Below are 15,417 nucleotides of genomic sequence, written 5' to 3'. Positions count from 1 at the left end.
GTCAGGCTTCACGGTGGGCATGGAGCTTGCTTAAGATTCTCTCTTTCCCTCTCCCTCTGCCCCTTTTCCCCTTCTCTCCCTCTCTTAAAAAAAAAGGTGATTTTATTTAAATTTGATTGCATTTAAAGTTTTTTTTTTATAAATTAATTTTTATTGGTGTTCAATTTACCAACATACAGAATAACACCCAGTGCTCATCCCGTCAAGTGATTAATTGCATTCAGGCTTCCAGTTCTGAAATAAATAAGTCATGGGAATAAAAGGCACAGCCTAGGGAACAACTGTCAGTGGTGTTGTCATAGCATCACACAGTGACAGCTGGTAGGTGCGCTTGTGGGGAGCAAAGCATAATGTGTAGACTTGTTGAATCACTAAGTTGTACACCTGAAACTAACATTTTGTCAACTCAGAAAAACAACAAATACATAGATTTAATTGCATTCAATGGACTATATGCTCTCTTTGAGAAGTTGTAAATGCATAGTCCTGAGGTAGCAATAGGTAACAGCATGACAATTGATTTTTGTAAGGCTTGAATAATCATTTCTTAAATTAAGAACCATTAGATAAAGACAGGCCAGGAGGAGGCCAAGTCCAAAATAAGTTATGAAGAGGGAAAATGAAGAAGTAAAAGTAACTGTAGGGTCAAGCCTGAAAATATCATATAGAAAGTATAAGAAAGCCAATTTCTTGCTAAGGAGAGCTTTAATACGAAACAGGACAATCATTTGATTGCAAATTTGTATGAAAATTACTCCAAAACTAAAAGAGCTTGGTGCACGAATCTCACCATCTGGATGGTAAATGACGGAGCTGGGATCGGATCACATCTGACTTGGCTCTTGTCACTACTAGAGCCTCCTCTGCACAGGTGTCCATGTAATTCTTGTTCTTATTTTCCATCTGTATTCCTCTGAGAACAAAGTCACTCCTCGAGGGCCTTCTGTGCACCAAACTAATTTAAATATCTGGCTGCCCTGAATGCCACTTGTGATCATTGCAAGCCATGAGTATTGTTGTGGTAGATGTTTAGTTGCAAGTTCAAGGCCTTGATGCTCAGGCTGACCAGGATGTCCTTGAACCCCCAGGAGCAGAGGTGACATACATGAACATGACCGCATACAACAAGGGCCGGCTGCAGTCCTCCTTCTGGATCGTGGACAAACAGCATGTTTACATCGGCAGTGCTGGCTTGGACTGGCAATCACTGGGACAGGTAATCTTTCCATATTACACAAACTCAGAGTTCCATCAGCATCAAAGCTCCCAGCTCCATAAAGCACCCCTCTACTGTGTCTGTGGTACATAAAACCTACAGCATTGATTTTTTTTTTTTAACTGTGTGGTTTAGATAGGTTCACTTCCATTTAATATAAAGTGAGAACCATTTCTTTGACAGAATCATCTTCGCCAAATGCTGCCATTGTTTCGGTGCTCTGGTAATTCAGATGCTACTCCAGATTCTGTAGAGCAGGTTGGTGTGTAGTTTATATTATCCAAGCCTAAATGTTCAGCATGAGATCACATAATCTATGAAATCTATGAATCTATGAAAACATAAATTCACTATAGGTAGTATTAGGAAGTTACATGTAAATGTAACTTCTGCTAATAGTAATTATTGGGGTTATTCCTTGAATAAATCTTCACATGAAAGTGTTACCTCCTCTTTGCAAATAATTCACTTCAAGTATCTTAAGATACACTCGAGCAGTCTTTAATTTTCAGGTATTTATTTGTGTCAAGGTGATCCATAGAGCATTACAAATCAGCTTCTTCCCACTAGTCAACTGATGGCTGGAAGTTCTTGATCCTTGGGTGCATGGTAGGAATACTGAAGAGTTAACCATGCATTCTACACTCTTTAAATATTCAAATGAGGGGATCCCTGGGTGGCGCAGCGGTTTGGCGCCTGCCTTTGGCCCAGGGCATGATCCTGGAGACCCGGGATCGAATCCCACGTCGGGCTCCCGGTGCATGGAGCCTGCTTCTCCCTCTGCCTGTGTCTCTGCCTCTCTCTCTCTCTCTCTCTCTCTCTCTGACTATCATAAATAAAAATAAAAATACAAAATTTAAAAAAATAAATAAATAAATAAATATTCAAATGACTGAAATTACCAAGTGAATTATACTGCATTTATTATGGGAAAGAAAGCATGGATGTGCAGACAGACACAAGGGCCATAACTTGTAAAGAAAGACACCATCCCATAGGATAACTCTGATGGAGGGTAACATATTTGTACTGTTGGTTTCAAGCTAATTCGCCATTTGCCTTCCAATTTCCACTGTTGTCCTATTTTTCTTCTTAACATGCCACCTTCCATGCATGCAAACTGTATTCTTTCTCTTTTATGGTTGAGGCAAGTAAGAGTGTCAAGTGTAAAATAAATATACAGTGGGTAAACTGAATACTAAAATTAAATACTAGTACTAGTACTAGTATTCAAGGGAATAGATAGAGTGGAGTCAAAGTACCACTAATCTAAGGTGGTTTTTCCTGGTTTTGTATTTAAAGGCTAGTCAGAGTCATCTAGTCCCAAAGGTCAAACAACTATTGTTTTTAAGGAGACAGTCTCACTCCAGCAAGAAGGGACCATGGAAAAACATTTCCTGATCAGTTTTGGGATGAAGGCACCATCCAATTGCTTATTTTATATTTTCTCAGGAATTTGAAGGTGCTATCTACTGATATAAAAACAATTCTTAGCAAAATAATAGTATCAATTAATAATTGCAACAATAATAACTACTGTATATTGTATGCTAGGTGCTGCTATAAGCCATTTAAGTGGATTACGTAATTTAAGCCTCACAGTGATCCTGTGATGGAAAAAAACTATTCTTGTCTCTGTTTTAAAGATAAGTAGACCTGCATCCAGAATTAGATTTCAGTATTAAATTTTTAAGACAATTTTTTCAGTATTAATTCTGATATGAAAAATATAAATTTTGATTTAGTACATCTCATTTCTGGTGGCCCTTCAAACATAGATATAAAAAAAATATGGATTAGGGGCACCTGGGTGGCTCAGTCAATTAAGCGTCTGACTCTTGATATCGGTTTAAGTCATGATCTCAGGATCATGATGTCAGGCTCGCCTCACTGAGCTCGTTCAGTCTCCACAGACCGCTTGAGATTCTCTCTCTCCCTCTGCACCTCCCTTCTACCACCATGTTTTGCAAGCACATACTATCTCTAAAATAAATAGATAGATGATAGGTAGGTAGATAGATAGATAGATAGATAGATAGATAGATAGATAGATAGATGATAGATAGATAGATAGATAGATAGATAGATAGATAGATGATAGATTATAGCAATTTTGGCTTACCTCAGAAACAAGAAGTAAGGCTAGAAGAGTATTAAAGCCTCATTAATTCAGAGTATTCAGAGAAAAATAGCCTAATTTATGGAAATATCTGAGTTTATCTTTTGCTAATCAGTAAGCATCTTTTGCCTAGAAATTTTCAGCTGGGCCTTTTTAAGTAAATAGATAAAATTGGTTCTGTAACAATATTGATTACATGTAACTTATGCTAAATGGTTTTTAACTTGAGAATCATTTGCTTTCTTTTCTTCCTTTTTTTTTTTTTAGAAGATGCATTTCCCTACCACCAAATTGTATTTCCTTTGTCATTAAGTGATATAAATTGACAGAGTTTAAAGTTCTGGGAATTCCATTTGAATGAGGTTTGAATTATTGAGATTTAATGCCACTTTTCTTCGAATTTTCGAGCAAATTATCTATAATCTCCCTAAGCAGATGGACATAAAATATTCATGTATTTGCTTCCCTGCTTGAGATTTACTCCTTTGTCTCTGATTTATGCTGTTTGTTTTGTAGAAAAGTAGGTCGATCTTTTAAATGTTCATTCCTTACCTGTGTAGTCATTTAGACATGGATCTTCATTGTGAAATGTGACATAGTCCCCACTTTAAACATGGTAAATGCAAATGAAGGATGGGCTGCAAGTTATTTCCTGTTACTCAAGAGAAGACTTGAAGCCATCTCAGATCTCTGTTTGCTCACACATTCTGCAGTGGTAGCAAGTTTCCCTTCACCTACACAGAAGACCAAAGTTGACCACGAGTCAGAGGGCAAAGTGGGAAAGGGCCATGACCCACCTCTCTATTTCACAGTCAAGTTCCTTTGCTAAAGTTCAACCATCTCTTTTTGAGTCATTTAATGCCCTTCTCAGTAAGGAGAATTGCCACCTCTCCTTTATGCCACTGTGTGAGCTGGGCCTCTAGATCTGTCCCTCCAACCTTGTCCCATGGCTGCTTTGTTCTCAGCTCATAAGCCACATAATGAGAGGAAGAATAACAGTGGACTCCTGAGATTCCTTTCCTTCAAAAGACCAGTTCAGATATACCAGAGATGTTTACTTTTAAAAACATAACTGGGTATCATGATGCTTAAGTATGGAAGAAGTGCAATACAGGATTTAAAAACAAACTTATTTTATGATCCACCATAAATTCAGAAAGGAACCCATGAAAAGGTTCTCAGCTCTCTCTTAAGTAACCGAAATTCAACTGAGTAAATGCAAAGATCAAATTGGCTTTATTCAACAATTCGTGAATTGGGCAGCATCCCACCTAGCAATAGAAATGAACTCTGCCAGGCTGTACAAAAGAAAAGGTTTTTAAAGGTGGAAAGGAGGCGGAAAAGGTAATTATTAGAAAGAATGAATTGTTGTAGGCAAGGTTGCCTTCCTAAGGGAAACAGGAGAGATCTATCCAGTAGATTATTTCACTAGCTTGGGCCAGGTAATTCCATGCTGATTGGTTAAACATTACATTCCAGGGTGGTTGAAACTGCAATTAGGTTTGATATTACGCCTCGGTTTGCTAACATGGGATTTAACATAAGTGACTCCATTTTGGGCCTGCTGCCTCTTTTTTAACAATTCCAAACATCCCTGTAAGGAGAGGGCTGGTGAAGGGTCATACTCATCAGCTATCCATGGAAACAGGCCCCTGGGTAGGCTGGAAAAAAGCTGCAGTATGGAATAAAATGTATACACTGGTGGCAAATGTTTAAGCCATCAGGGATTTCAGGGCACATATCTTCGGTTGAAATTTGCATTCTTCCGCTGGTTGTAAATTTAATAATGGGTTAAAATCCAGTAGGGTCAGGGAATTGGGAAGAGGTGAGTGGAAGAAATCTTTGTGTCATTTTTTCCAAAAGGCTACTGTGTGTGTGCTAGGCAGTGTGCTAATAACTTCATATGTGCCCTGACACATATGAAGTTTGTCCTGACAACTTACGGGTGGTTATGATCACCATCTTCCAAATGAAGATAGCATTAAAAAAATAAAAACAGAACAGATCCTATTCTGTTGCTCATCTCTCCTATAAAACAGCAAAACACTCTCTAACCTGTGTAGGAACTAGGCGTTTGGAGATGAGCCTCATGTGCTTTAGATCAACAGTCCAGTCAGTAGAGGCTGTATCTTTCATTTCATTCCGAGCAATTTGAGACACGGGTGAGCATCAACACAAGTTGCCATTTCCTGCTAAGCCGAACTCTTAAAAATTAAAATAAATACCATTGTTTTTTTCTTAACAATTTTTCCCATTTTCTTCTTAGAAGAGACTATATTCTTTGATGGGAGTGAAGAGGAGACACAGCTGGGGAGAGGACAGGGTTTCAAACTCTTCTGCAAGAGCATTTAGCATCCCATCAGCTCCCCTGCATCTGTGTGTTAGCTGCTAATAGAACTGAAAACTTTTCTTTCAACACCCACCTCTCCTTCCCTTCCTCTTCACACTGACGCACGAGCACTGTCTCCTACCTTGTCCACCCTTCCCCATAGTGTTTGGGATCACGCTATTACACTTAATCACCTACCTTGAACTCGTTTTCCTTTCAACTGTGCTTGACTGTGTGGGATTTTTCTTGATCCGCCTCAGTGTGGCATAAAGCACTGCTCAGCAGGCCCCATGCATTAGAGCAGATTTTCATTTGAGCAGAGTTGTGTGTGAGGCAGACAATTACATGAAGAATTATAATACATTTTCCAAGTGTCAGATTCAACCTATTTCATCAGGTTTATATTTTATGAAGCTTTCTAGTGCAATCAGATTATTACCCATTATTGCCTTCAATATATGGTAAGTGGGAGAAATAACAGTACTAATAATAAAAGCTTCAGTGTATTGAGGGCTTTCTCTGTACTAGGCATTCTTCTGGGCATTGAAAGAATATGAATTTACTTAATTTTCATAATAACCCTTCATTGTAAATAATACTACTATTGCTTCATTTTAGAAAGGCAAAAACTGAGGCACAAATCAAGTGACCTTACCGAAGGTCACCTTCTAGGAGGTAGTAAAATGAGAATTCATATCCTGGCAATCTTTGTCTAAATTCCTCACTCTTATTTCACCACTAATAATTTTTAAAAATAAATCATACTTATGAAAAATCATTTTCTTTCGTGATCTTGCTGTGAAGCAAAGCTGTAGATTTCATCTCATTTGCTCTTTTCTTTAAGAAAAGCTTACGACACTGTTCCTCAAGAAACCCTTTACTCACCTCTTTCTGATTGCATACCTCTGATGACATGATGGCCATAGATGGACACTGACTGTTGCTTGGTACCTGAGTTCTGTAAACTGTCTCAACCTCTGGGTTGGATTTTAAAGACTAGAGAGTCAATATATGTGCTTCGATATTTGTCTCATCAGACGGTTCAAGGTGCTCCCCTACAATCCACCACCACAGAGAATCCTGTAGGAGGAAAGGGAACAGTACCACAGGCTTTTCCACACAGGGGGTCTGGATTTGTGAGTCTCGAGAGCACCTAAAACCACCACGGAGGAAACACAAAATACAGCACTAACAAAGCAAACAAAAGACTAACCAGTGTGTGACGTAGCAAGAAAAGGGCACAGCAGCCTTCAAACCACAGGGCTCCGGAGGTGTGATGTTGAGGGAGAAGCTGGGAAGGAAAACGTGAAAATCACGTCTTTAGAAAAGGTTACTTTTGTAACTTTTTGAACATACTCTCTTAAATGAATACTAGCTGGGAGTTCAAAGCAGTATTCAATAGGTTCATAGATTACAAGAATCCGGCAACTCTGCAGCGGGGAGATTTTTAAATAATATTTTCAAATATAATTAGAGCAAATAGGAATAGAACTGTTAATAATATATTTTAATTTTAGTCCACTTTTGTTCTGAAAAGGAGTATGTTGACTCGGGCTGCTGTGGGATGCAGGAGCCCCGTGACCGTGTGGCAAGGAGACCATCAGTGTCCCGTACAGGGGTGGTGGGCACAGAAGCTCAGCGTGCCCAGGCCTACACCGGAGCTTGGGTGGGAGAGCAGACCAGGCCCAGGCTCTCCCTGGAATCCAGAATCCCTGAAGCTATTAATCTTGGAACTGGAAATTAGCTCAGAGAAAAATCAGTCTAGTGTTTCCCAAGATGTATCTTAGAAAATGCTATTCTCTGAGAGGTGAACTCTAATACTCCCTGAGAGGGAGAAATTATGGGATTCATTTAATTAGGTGTCCTTACTATGGGGCTCCTCAGAGCTATTGATAGGCTAACATGCTCTGGGAATCACTAAGATGGTGGGAGAAGATGAACATCCATTAAATCTGTTTGGCCACTTAAATTTATGGATCAAATATTCATTGAAGTTTCTGTATTTCCATAAATGCTGTTCTAAGGTGATAACTCCCTTCACAGATGGGAATACTAAGGTGAAGGGCTGTGTTGGGGAGGATAGGTTCTAGTCACTTACTGGAGACCCCTCATCCCTTTTGTCAGGTTTTAGGAGTCTCAGGCAAATGTTCTGTTCACCACACATGCTACCTTAAGAAACATTCCAGAGCTGGTAATTGTAGGGTTCTGTCTCCTTAGCAACAGAACAACTGGACAATTGGCAATCTGTGGGGCTTACATGTGGGAAAGGTAATCAACGGAGTTATTGCACATTGACTCCAACAGAGAACCGCACTAATCATGGTAGAGGGTCTGAAAAAAAATGACATAAACCTACAAAGTTTATAATCCAGTTTGAAAAACAAAATATTTAAGCATTCTTCAAGTGAACATGACCACCCAGGTTATTTGCCAAGCAATGGCATAATTTGTGGGACGCAGTACCAAATGAAGATGTGGGGCCTCTTATAGTAATTTAGCAGGAACCTCAAGATGGTGACAGCAGAGCAATTACACCAAGCATGGGGTCCTGAGTCGGGGTCCTCTAGGTTCCACGCCAGATGCCATGAACACTGGTGCCGAAGTGGAGGGCTGGCAACAAATACTTTGGGGACTCCGAAAAAAGAAAATCCCCATAGACTAAACAGTGAAGACCACAGGTAGATGTTGGGATTTGATCTGACCTTAACTGAAAGGGATTCTGGGCAAAGACACGGAGCTGGGAACCAGCGTGGTGCGTCAGAAGATCTGCACTCAATCTCTCGCTGGACCAGCATGTGCCAGTTGCAAAGCCCTTGGACATAAAGCTAGGAAAGATATGGATAAGCCCAGGAGGGCCTGAGAGGGCACAGTACAGGGTGTGTGGATTGAGTCCAGCAGGCTACAGCAGACATGAGGATCACGGTCAGGGCTAGGACCTGCAGAACTGGAAGAAACCTCCACAGAGGACGTGGGGTGGAGGGGTGAGGAGGGGGGAAACAGAGAGCCTGTGGTCAAGATCAAAGAGAGAAGTGACAGGATTGGGTAACGATGGTGAGAAGGTCAGTTGTATCGGCTTGATCTCCGGTTGTTTCCTCAAACTGTCCAGATGTTGCTGTCAAGATACTTTTGAGGTGTGATTAACACTTAAATCAGTAGACTGGAGTAAAGCAGATGACTCCCTGTACTGAGCGTGGGCCTCATCCAACCAATTGCAGATCTTAAGAGCAAAGATTGAGGTTTCCAGAAGGAAGAAATTTGGTCCCAAGATGACAATGTAGATACCCTGCCTGAGTTCCCAGCCTGCCAGCTTGGCCTGTGGATTTTGGACTTGCCAGCCCCTACAATCACAAACCAGTTCCTTAAAATAAATCTCTCTCTCTCTCTCTCTCTCTCTCTCTATATATATATATATATATATATATATATATATATATATGTGTGTGTGTGTGTGTGTATCTGTATATATGTATGTATATATGTGTGTGTATATACATATGTGCGTATGTATATGTGTGTGTGTGTGTGTGTGTGTGTGTGTATCCTGTTTCCAGACAGAAACAACAGGACATATTGGAACCAGAACCAACAGGATATTCTCTGGCTCTGACTAGAACAGACAGTGACTGTGAGAGCTAGAAGGAAATGGAACAAAGAGACCTGGCAAAGCTGGGTCATAGTGACTGACAGGCCATAAGGAATGAGCCAGAAGGAACAGCGGGCATGTTTCCAGCACCTGGAGCTAGGCCCAACCTGTCAACAGAAATGGGGGACATGAGGAGAAAGGGGCAGTTCTGATGTTCAGTGGACATTTGGAAACAGAGGAAAGAGATTGGCTGATATTGATGTTTTTTATCTAAATCTTGAGCAGCTGAATCGTGATGGTTCTTTACTGCCTCAAAACTATTGATCTCATCTCAAGCCACAATTTCCTGACAATAACCATTTGGCAAGATATTGACGAGAGTCACACTATCCCTGCTCACCAAGCCCATTACTCTTTTTCAAGTCTCCATAAGGTTGAGGTTGTGGCCTGACATTAACAATGAGGAAGAGCTCTGAAAGTGTCTTTGGTTCCGGCTTCTGTCCCCTTTTCTTTGAGTTAAAAGGACAGAGGGTGGAAGCAGAGTTTGAAGACCCAGTGGGCGCACCAGTGGGCAGGAGGAGTTCTCTGTTCTGTAGCACGTCTTGTCATTCCCATTCAGAGCTGGCGCTGAGCCTACATCCTCCCCAGAATTTATGAGTTTCTAAGGACATGTTTGGCTCCCACAGAAGTGGTGCATTGGTAATACAGGTAACTAGATGTCAGAAACAAAATAAAACGAACCAAAGCGAAAGCAACTCAAGTGGAAAGGCAACAGAGAATAATTAATATTCCTTAGGCAACGTGGAATGGAAGCAAAAGAAGGATTAATTCCTCTGCTGTTGATTTAGAAGATTATCTGGGCTGCTCATAAAGGTCAATTTGAGGTGCAGATACATTCTGAAGTAAGTGAGTGAGTGGGAGGCCCAGATGCTTACAAAGGAAATGTTTTAGCAGACCACAACTTCAATGACAAAGTCATGCTTATTTTCTATAATTTTTAAAGTACCGATTTGGCAGGTGGTATTATTCAAAAAGGCATAAGTAGAAAATCTCTTCCCTAGTCTCCCTTGGGAGACCTTACAAAGCAGCCTATTGTCTATTATAAAATAGTCTGAATTTGTGCAATGAGGTGAAGAAATAAAAGCATCATTTACCCTCCTCTGTTTGCCTTTGCTAAGATGGGGCTTAGCAGGGCTTTCCCAAATGAAACATTTATTTCTAAAATTTTCCCTCATATGTCCCTCCAGCCCCTAATTCCTAAATAAATATGTTTTCTTTTTTTTTTTTTTAAGATTTATTCATTTATTTATTTATTTATTTATTTGAGAGAGAGAAAGAGAGCATGAGCAGAAAGGGCAGAAAGAGAGGGAGAGAGAATCTCAAGCAGACTTCACACTGAGAGCAGAGCTCCATGCAGGGCTTGGTCTCAGGACCTCAAGATCATGACCTGAGCTGAAACCAAGACTCAGATGCTTAACCAGCTGTGCCACCCAGGCTCCCCTGAGTAAATGTGTTCCAAATGGCATGATAATCTGAGATCTCTATCATGGCTCCTTATGTGACATGGCTCAAGATCTTTATCCTAACCACTTTTTTTTCTAGACATAGTCCCATTTGGTTAAAGTCCCTCTTAAAATATGATGGCCAGAATTCAGTACAATACTTCAAAAGTAGCTTCCCCATGTGGCCTTTGGCTTATAGTCATATGAGCACTTCCCCTCTGAAAACAGGCTAAATCTAGATTTAGAAATAAATAACAGGTCTTGTTATTTTTGTTGGTTGTTACAAGTTCCTTGCTTAGCAGTATAGCATAGTGGTTGGAGTCAGATAGGACAAACATTGAATTTCCTTCTACCTTTTATAATTTTATGACCCTGGGCAAGTTTTTGTTCGTTTGTTAATCTCTACAATTAAACCAATAATACTAACCCCATACAATTGTTAGGGATGGAATGGGGTATTCTGACACACCCAGCACTGAACCTACAGCATGGTTACTGCTCTATACCTTGTAGCCTTGGAGCTCATGACAAGGAAACCCTTTTCCTTCCCTGATAAGCCACCTAGATCAAGATCAAGGGAAAGCCAGAGGCACTGGTGTTTATTTATGATCTTTGACAAAAATTTCATAAATATCCAAAGTGTGTGGCCTTGTTAACAGTACAGTGACGTGGGTAGTGCTCCTTGAGGGTCATGTATGAGGGGCTTTTTATTCTATATCCTGTGCTGCTCAGTGTTATTACCAATGGCAAAATACATAGGAAGCAATTGGCCAGATTTTTTTTTTTTATTCATTTGAGGGAGACAGACAGAGACAGAGCACAAGCAGGGGTAGGGGCAGAGAGAAAAGCAATCCCCCCATTGAGCAGGGAGCCTGACATGCGGCTAGATCCCAGGACCCTGAGATAATGACCTGAGCCAAAGGCAGACGCTTAACTATCTGAGCCACCCAGGAGTCCCATCAATTGGCCAGATTTAGATGTAGCATAAATCTGGGAGACAGAGCTAAAACCTTGGTTTTCAGAAAGCAGACTTAAAGAGATTTTAGCTAGTTAATCAGATCAGTGCCAATAAGGGGAAATTGAACAGGGGTGTGAAAATAAATGAAGGCTACCCAAGCAAAAATAAGCAGAAGCTGTTTCTTCAGAGAGCTCTACAGTGACGGAATCAACTGCTACCACAAGCATTTGGTAGAGACTTCTAGGCAGGCAGAGAGCAAGAAGGGGAAGGCTTCAGGTGTGCTTGGCTGGAGGGAGTGGTAGCAGGACTAACTAGAAGGGGTATGCTGTGCGATTGATTGGTTAGGGATACATATTTGGCTTCCTCCAGTTGATTTTGAATTGAGAGTGGGCAAAATGGGGACACCTGGAGAGTCATTAATCAAGTCCTGGCCATTTTGGAGCTAATCCTGGGAGTTCTGTTTTGGCTTTCTGGGCTGGTTGCTGCAGATCATGTGTCAGAGATCTGTGTTTTGTACATGATCTGTCCAACTGTCCATTTGTATGCTCAGTCTCTGCAGGCTGAAGAAAGCCCTCCTGTTAATTTCTCACTCCCGCCATCTGCCTCCCTCCAGACAGTTTTTAGAATCCTGGAAAGGTGTCTGGGAGCCAGTTCTGAGGACCAGGATGGGAGTCACCCAACTGTGGGTTCATACATGAAATCCCAGTGCCTACTTCAGTGCCTGGTACATATTAGATGCTTAAAATTGTTTATCCAATGGAGGCATGAATTAACAAATGAGAGCATGTTCAATAACCATATGAGGCTTAAAGTCACTTCAAGTAAGAACTAGAATCAAAGACTAGGAATTCTGGGAGAAAGAGCCTATATCAGTATGAGTAAGAAGCTGCTAACACTGAAGCTTTCCAGTGATGGACAAGACCAGCCCCGTGAGAGAAGACGCTCCTTGTCATGGGCAGAGGCTAAATAGTAACCTCTTCGGAATTCAGTGAGAAGGAGTGTTCTGGAGGCTGAAAATGGTGTGGCACTACTGAACCATGTGTTAAGAGATGGCAAGAGTTGGGTGGCTCAGCGAATGAGTGTGTCTGCCTTTGGCTCAGGGCATGATCCTGCAGTCGGGGATTGAGTTTGCATCAGGCTCCCTGCAGGCACCCTGCTTCTCCCTCTGCCTATGCCTCTCTCTCTTTCTGGCTCTCCTGAATAAATAAATAAATCTTTAAAAAAAAGAGAGAGAGAGGGAGAGAGAGACAAGAGTTAACGTGGCTCTGGTTTCTTCATCACAGCTGACACATTGTGAGCCCAGTAAGTGTGTGCTAACATCATCATTGCCATCATCATGACTTCACACAGCTCACTATATACATAGTACCTCTGCTTCCCCCCTTGACTTTGGGCACATAGCTCAGGTATGTGTGCCCCAAGGGCTGGGCCACATACTCAGTCTACATGTTGGACTTGGTACAGAGCAATGTCCTCCCCCAAAAGTTGGCCCATGACAATTCAGTAATATTTCTGACATTGCCCTCTTCATGGGTGAAAATATGCTATTTATTATGATAGTAAATCTTAAATGCAGAAAAGTACCACTTTAAACCATGTTTTTTTGTTCTGTTTTTAATATTGAGGTAAAACTGTAACTGGCAAAGCGTGTTGAATACATACATACAAATTTTGTTTCCAAAGGTTTCCAAATTTTGTTTCCAAAGCCAAAGGTTATTAAAAACGTTTCACTGGGTTTCTTTGAGGGCTTAGTCAGACCTAAGAAATGCATTTATTTTAACAACTATATTTAAAAAGACTCATTTAGGTGGATTTTATTGTTCCATTTTTTTTACTTCGTGGCTTTCATATTTTAATTGGAAAAAATTGGAATGCATTATCCTGATACAATGACTTTCGATAATACTACTCATACCCATAAATCATTCTTCATACTTCAACTATTACAGCTCAAGCATCTTTTATTATAATTAGCTGTCACTCCAGTCCTTTATTATTGAATTCACCAAAATATAACTGTCATATTCTTAAAAACCTTTCCTGAAGTTTAATTCCCCCTGGAAACTGCATGTAGAAAATTAGCTCCGTTGCCTTGCATCCCTCATATGATAGCCTTAACCCCCACCCACAAACTGTACAACTGCTTCTACGTTGTTACAGTCACAGTTGAATGTGCCATATTTGGACCTTAAAACAGCCTAAAAATACTCTTACACTTTTGAATTAATTGCCTAGGGTAGAGGACCCACTAGAAATGGTGGGTCTGAATGTCATTCTCAGAGGCTTGTGGGAGAAATCATGCTTCACAATGAAGCAAGATTAAGATAAACCAAACACAAAGATTCAGATGTTAATAGGTTTCTAATTTTCAGTAAGAGTTTGATCCTTTTTTTTCCTTTTTTTTTTAAGAGGGGAGGGGCAGGAGAAAGAGAATCTCGAGCAGACTTCACCCCCAGTGCAGAACCTGACATGGGACTTGATCTCACAACCCTGAAATCATGACCTGAGCCAAAATCAAGAATCAGACACTTAACTGACTGAGCCACCCAGGTGTCCCAAGACCTTTATACTTTTTAAACATTTACCATGAACTTTGATTTCTTCATTCCTCATAGCCATGCTGTGAAATACATAGGATGGCTTTAGAAACTTCATTTATAGATCAGGAAGCTGTTTCTAAGAGGCTAATTGAAAAATGTCCTGGAATGATTCCATAGGTTGGCATCAGATAGGACTGGAATCCAAACCTCTGGTTTCTATAACACTCTTTTGCCTGTGGTACGCTCTTTTTTTTACTTAATAATTGTCTAAGTCAGTGACAACATCCCACATTTATATTAATATCCCAAAGACCTAGAAATGCGATATCTGAAAGCCTTCTCTAACTGGAATGCAAGAACCAAAAACTATTCAGAAAGACCCTATATAGGGACACCTGGGTGGCTCAGCAGTTTAGCACCACCTTCAGCCCAGGGCGTCGTCCTGGAGTCCTGCACATGCCTCCCAGACAGCTTCAGAGGCCCTTAACTCTTCAGGATAACTACAACTTTCCCTATGGGAAGAGGGAAAACTGTCCACTCATTGCTTCCTGTTCAGGACACAAGAAGTATCCTTAAACTTTGTAGAGCTCTGGGGCAACCAGGGTGGCTCAGCGGTTTAGCGCCGCCTTCAGCCCAGGGCGTGATCCTGGAGTCCTGGGATTGAGTCCCATGTCGGGCTCCCTGCATGGAGCCTGCTTCTCCCTCTGCCTGTGTCTCTGCCTCTCTCTCTCCCTCCCCCTGTGTGTGTGTGTGTGTGTGTGTGTGTGTGTGTGTCATGAATAAATAAATAAAATCTTTAAAAAAAATTGTAGAGATCAGCCCATCTAAACAGCTGAAGGCTTCATTCCTAGAGCAGTCAGCTGTCACCTCTGGGCAATTTGGATCTCTAAGGCAGAACTGTCCAATAGATCTATACTACAAGCCACTAATAAGAGCCATATATGTAATTTAAAATTTTCTGCTAAAAAAGAAGAGTTAGTTTGATGTTAATATATTTTATATAATCTCAAATACCCTAATTAGGATTATTTCAACATGTCATCAATATAAAACATTTAATGAGCAGATATTTTTACTGTTTTGTCATGAGTCTTCAGAATCCAGTGGGCACTTAACATTCAGAGTGCATCTCAGCTCGCCCTATCCAAATCTCGAATGCTTGATAACCAT

At 40.8% G+C, this 15,417-nt stretch overlaps 1 protein-coding gene across 1 annotated transcript in view; it reads left to right on the top strand.

Moving 5' to 3' along the window:
- PLD5 (phospholipase D family member 5) overlaps window positions 1-15,417 on the top strand; it is a 406,589-nt gene that overhangs the window by 270,917 nt on the left and 120,255 nt on the right. Inside the window, exon 5 of the mRNA XM_055323505.1 lies at window positions 1,089-1,216. Coding sequence (XP_055179480.1) covers window positions 1,089-1,216 — 128 coding nt within the window. The remainder of the gene's footprint in view (window positions 1-1,088; window positions 1,217-15,417) is intronic.

Source organism: Nyctereutes procyonoides, unplaced genomic scaffold (genome assembly GCF_905146905.1).
Source record: "Nyctereutes procyonoides isolate TBG_1078 unplaced genomic scaffold, NYPRO_anot_genome, whole genome shotgun sequence".
In the NCBI taxonomy this organism is placed as follows: Eukaryota; Metazoa; Chordata; class Mammalia; order Carnivora; family Canidae; genus Nyctereutes; species Nyctereutes procyonoides.
Note: the sequence above shows the minus strand (reverse complement) of the source record. Positions and strands in the feature narration are given on the sequence as shown.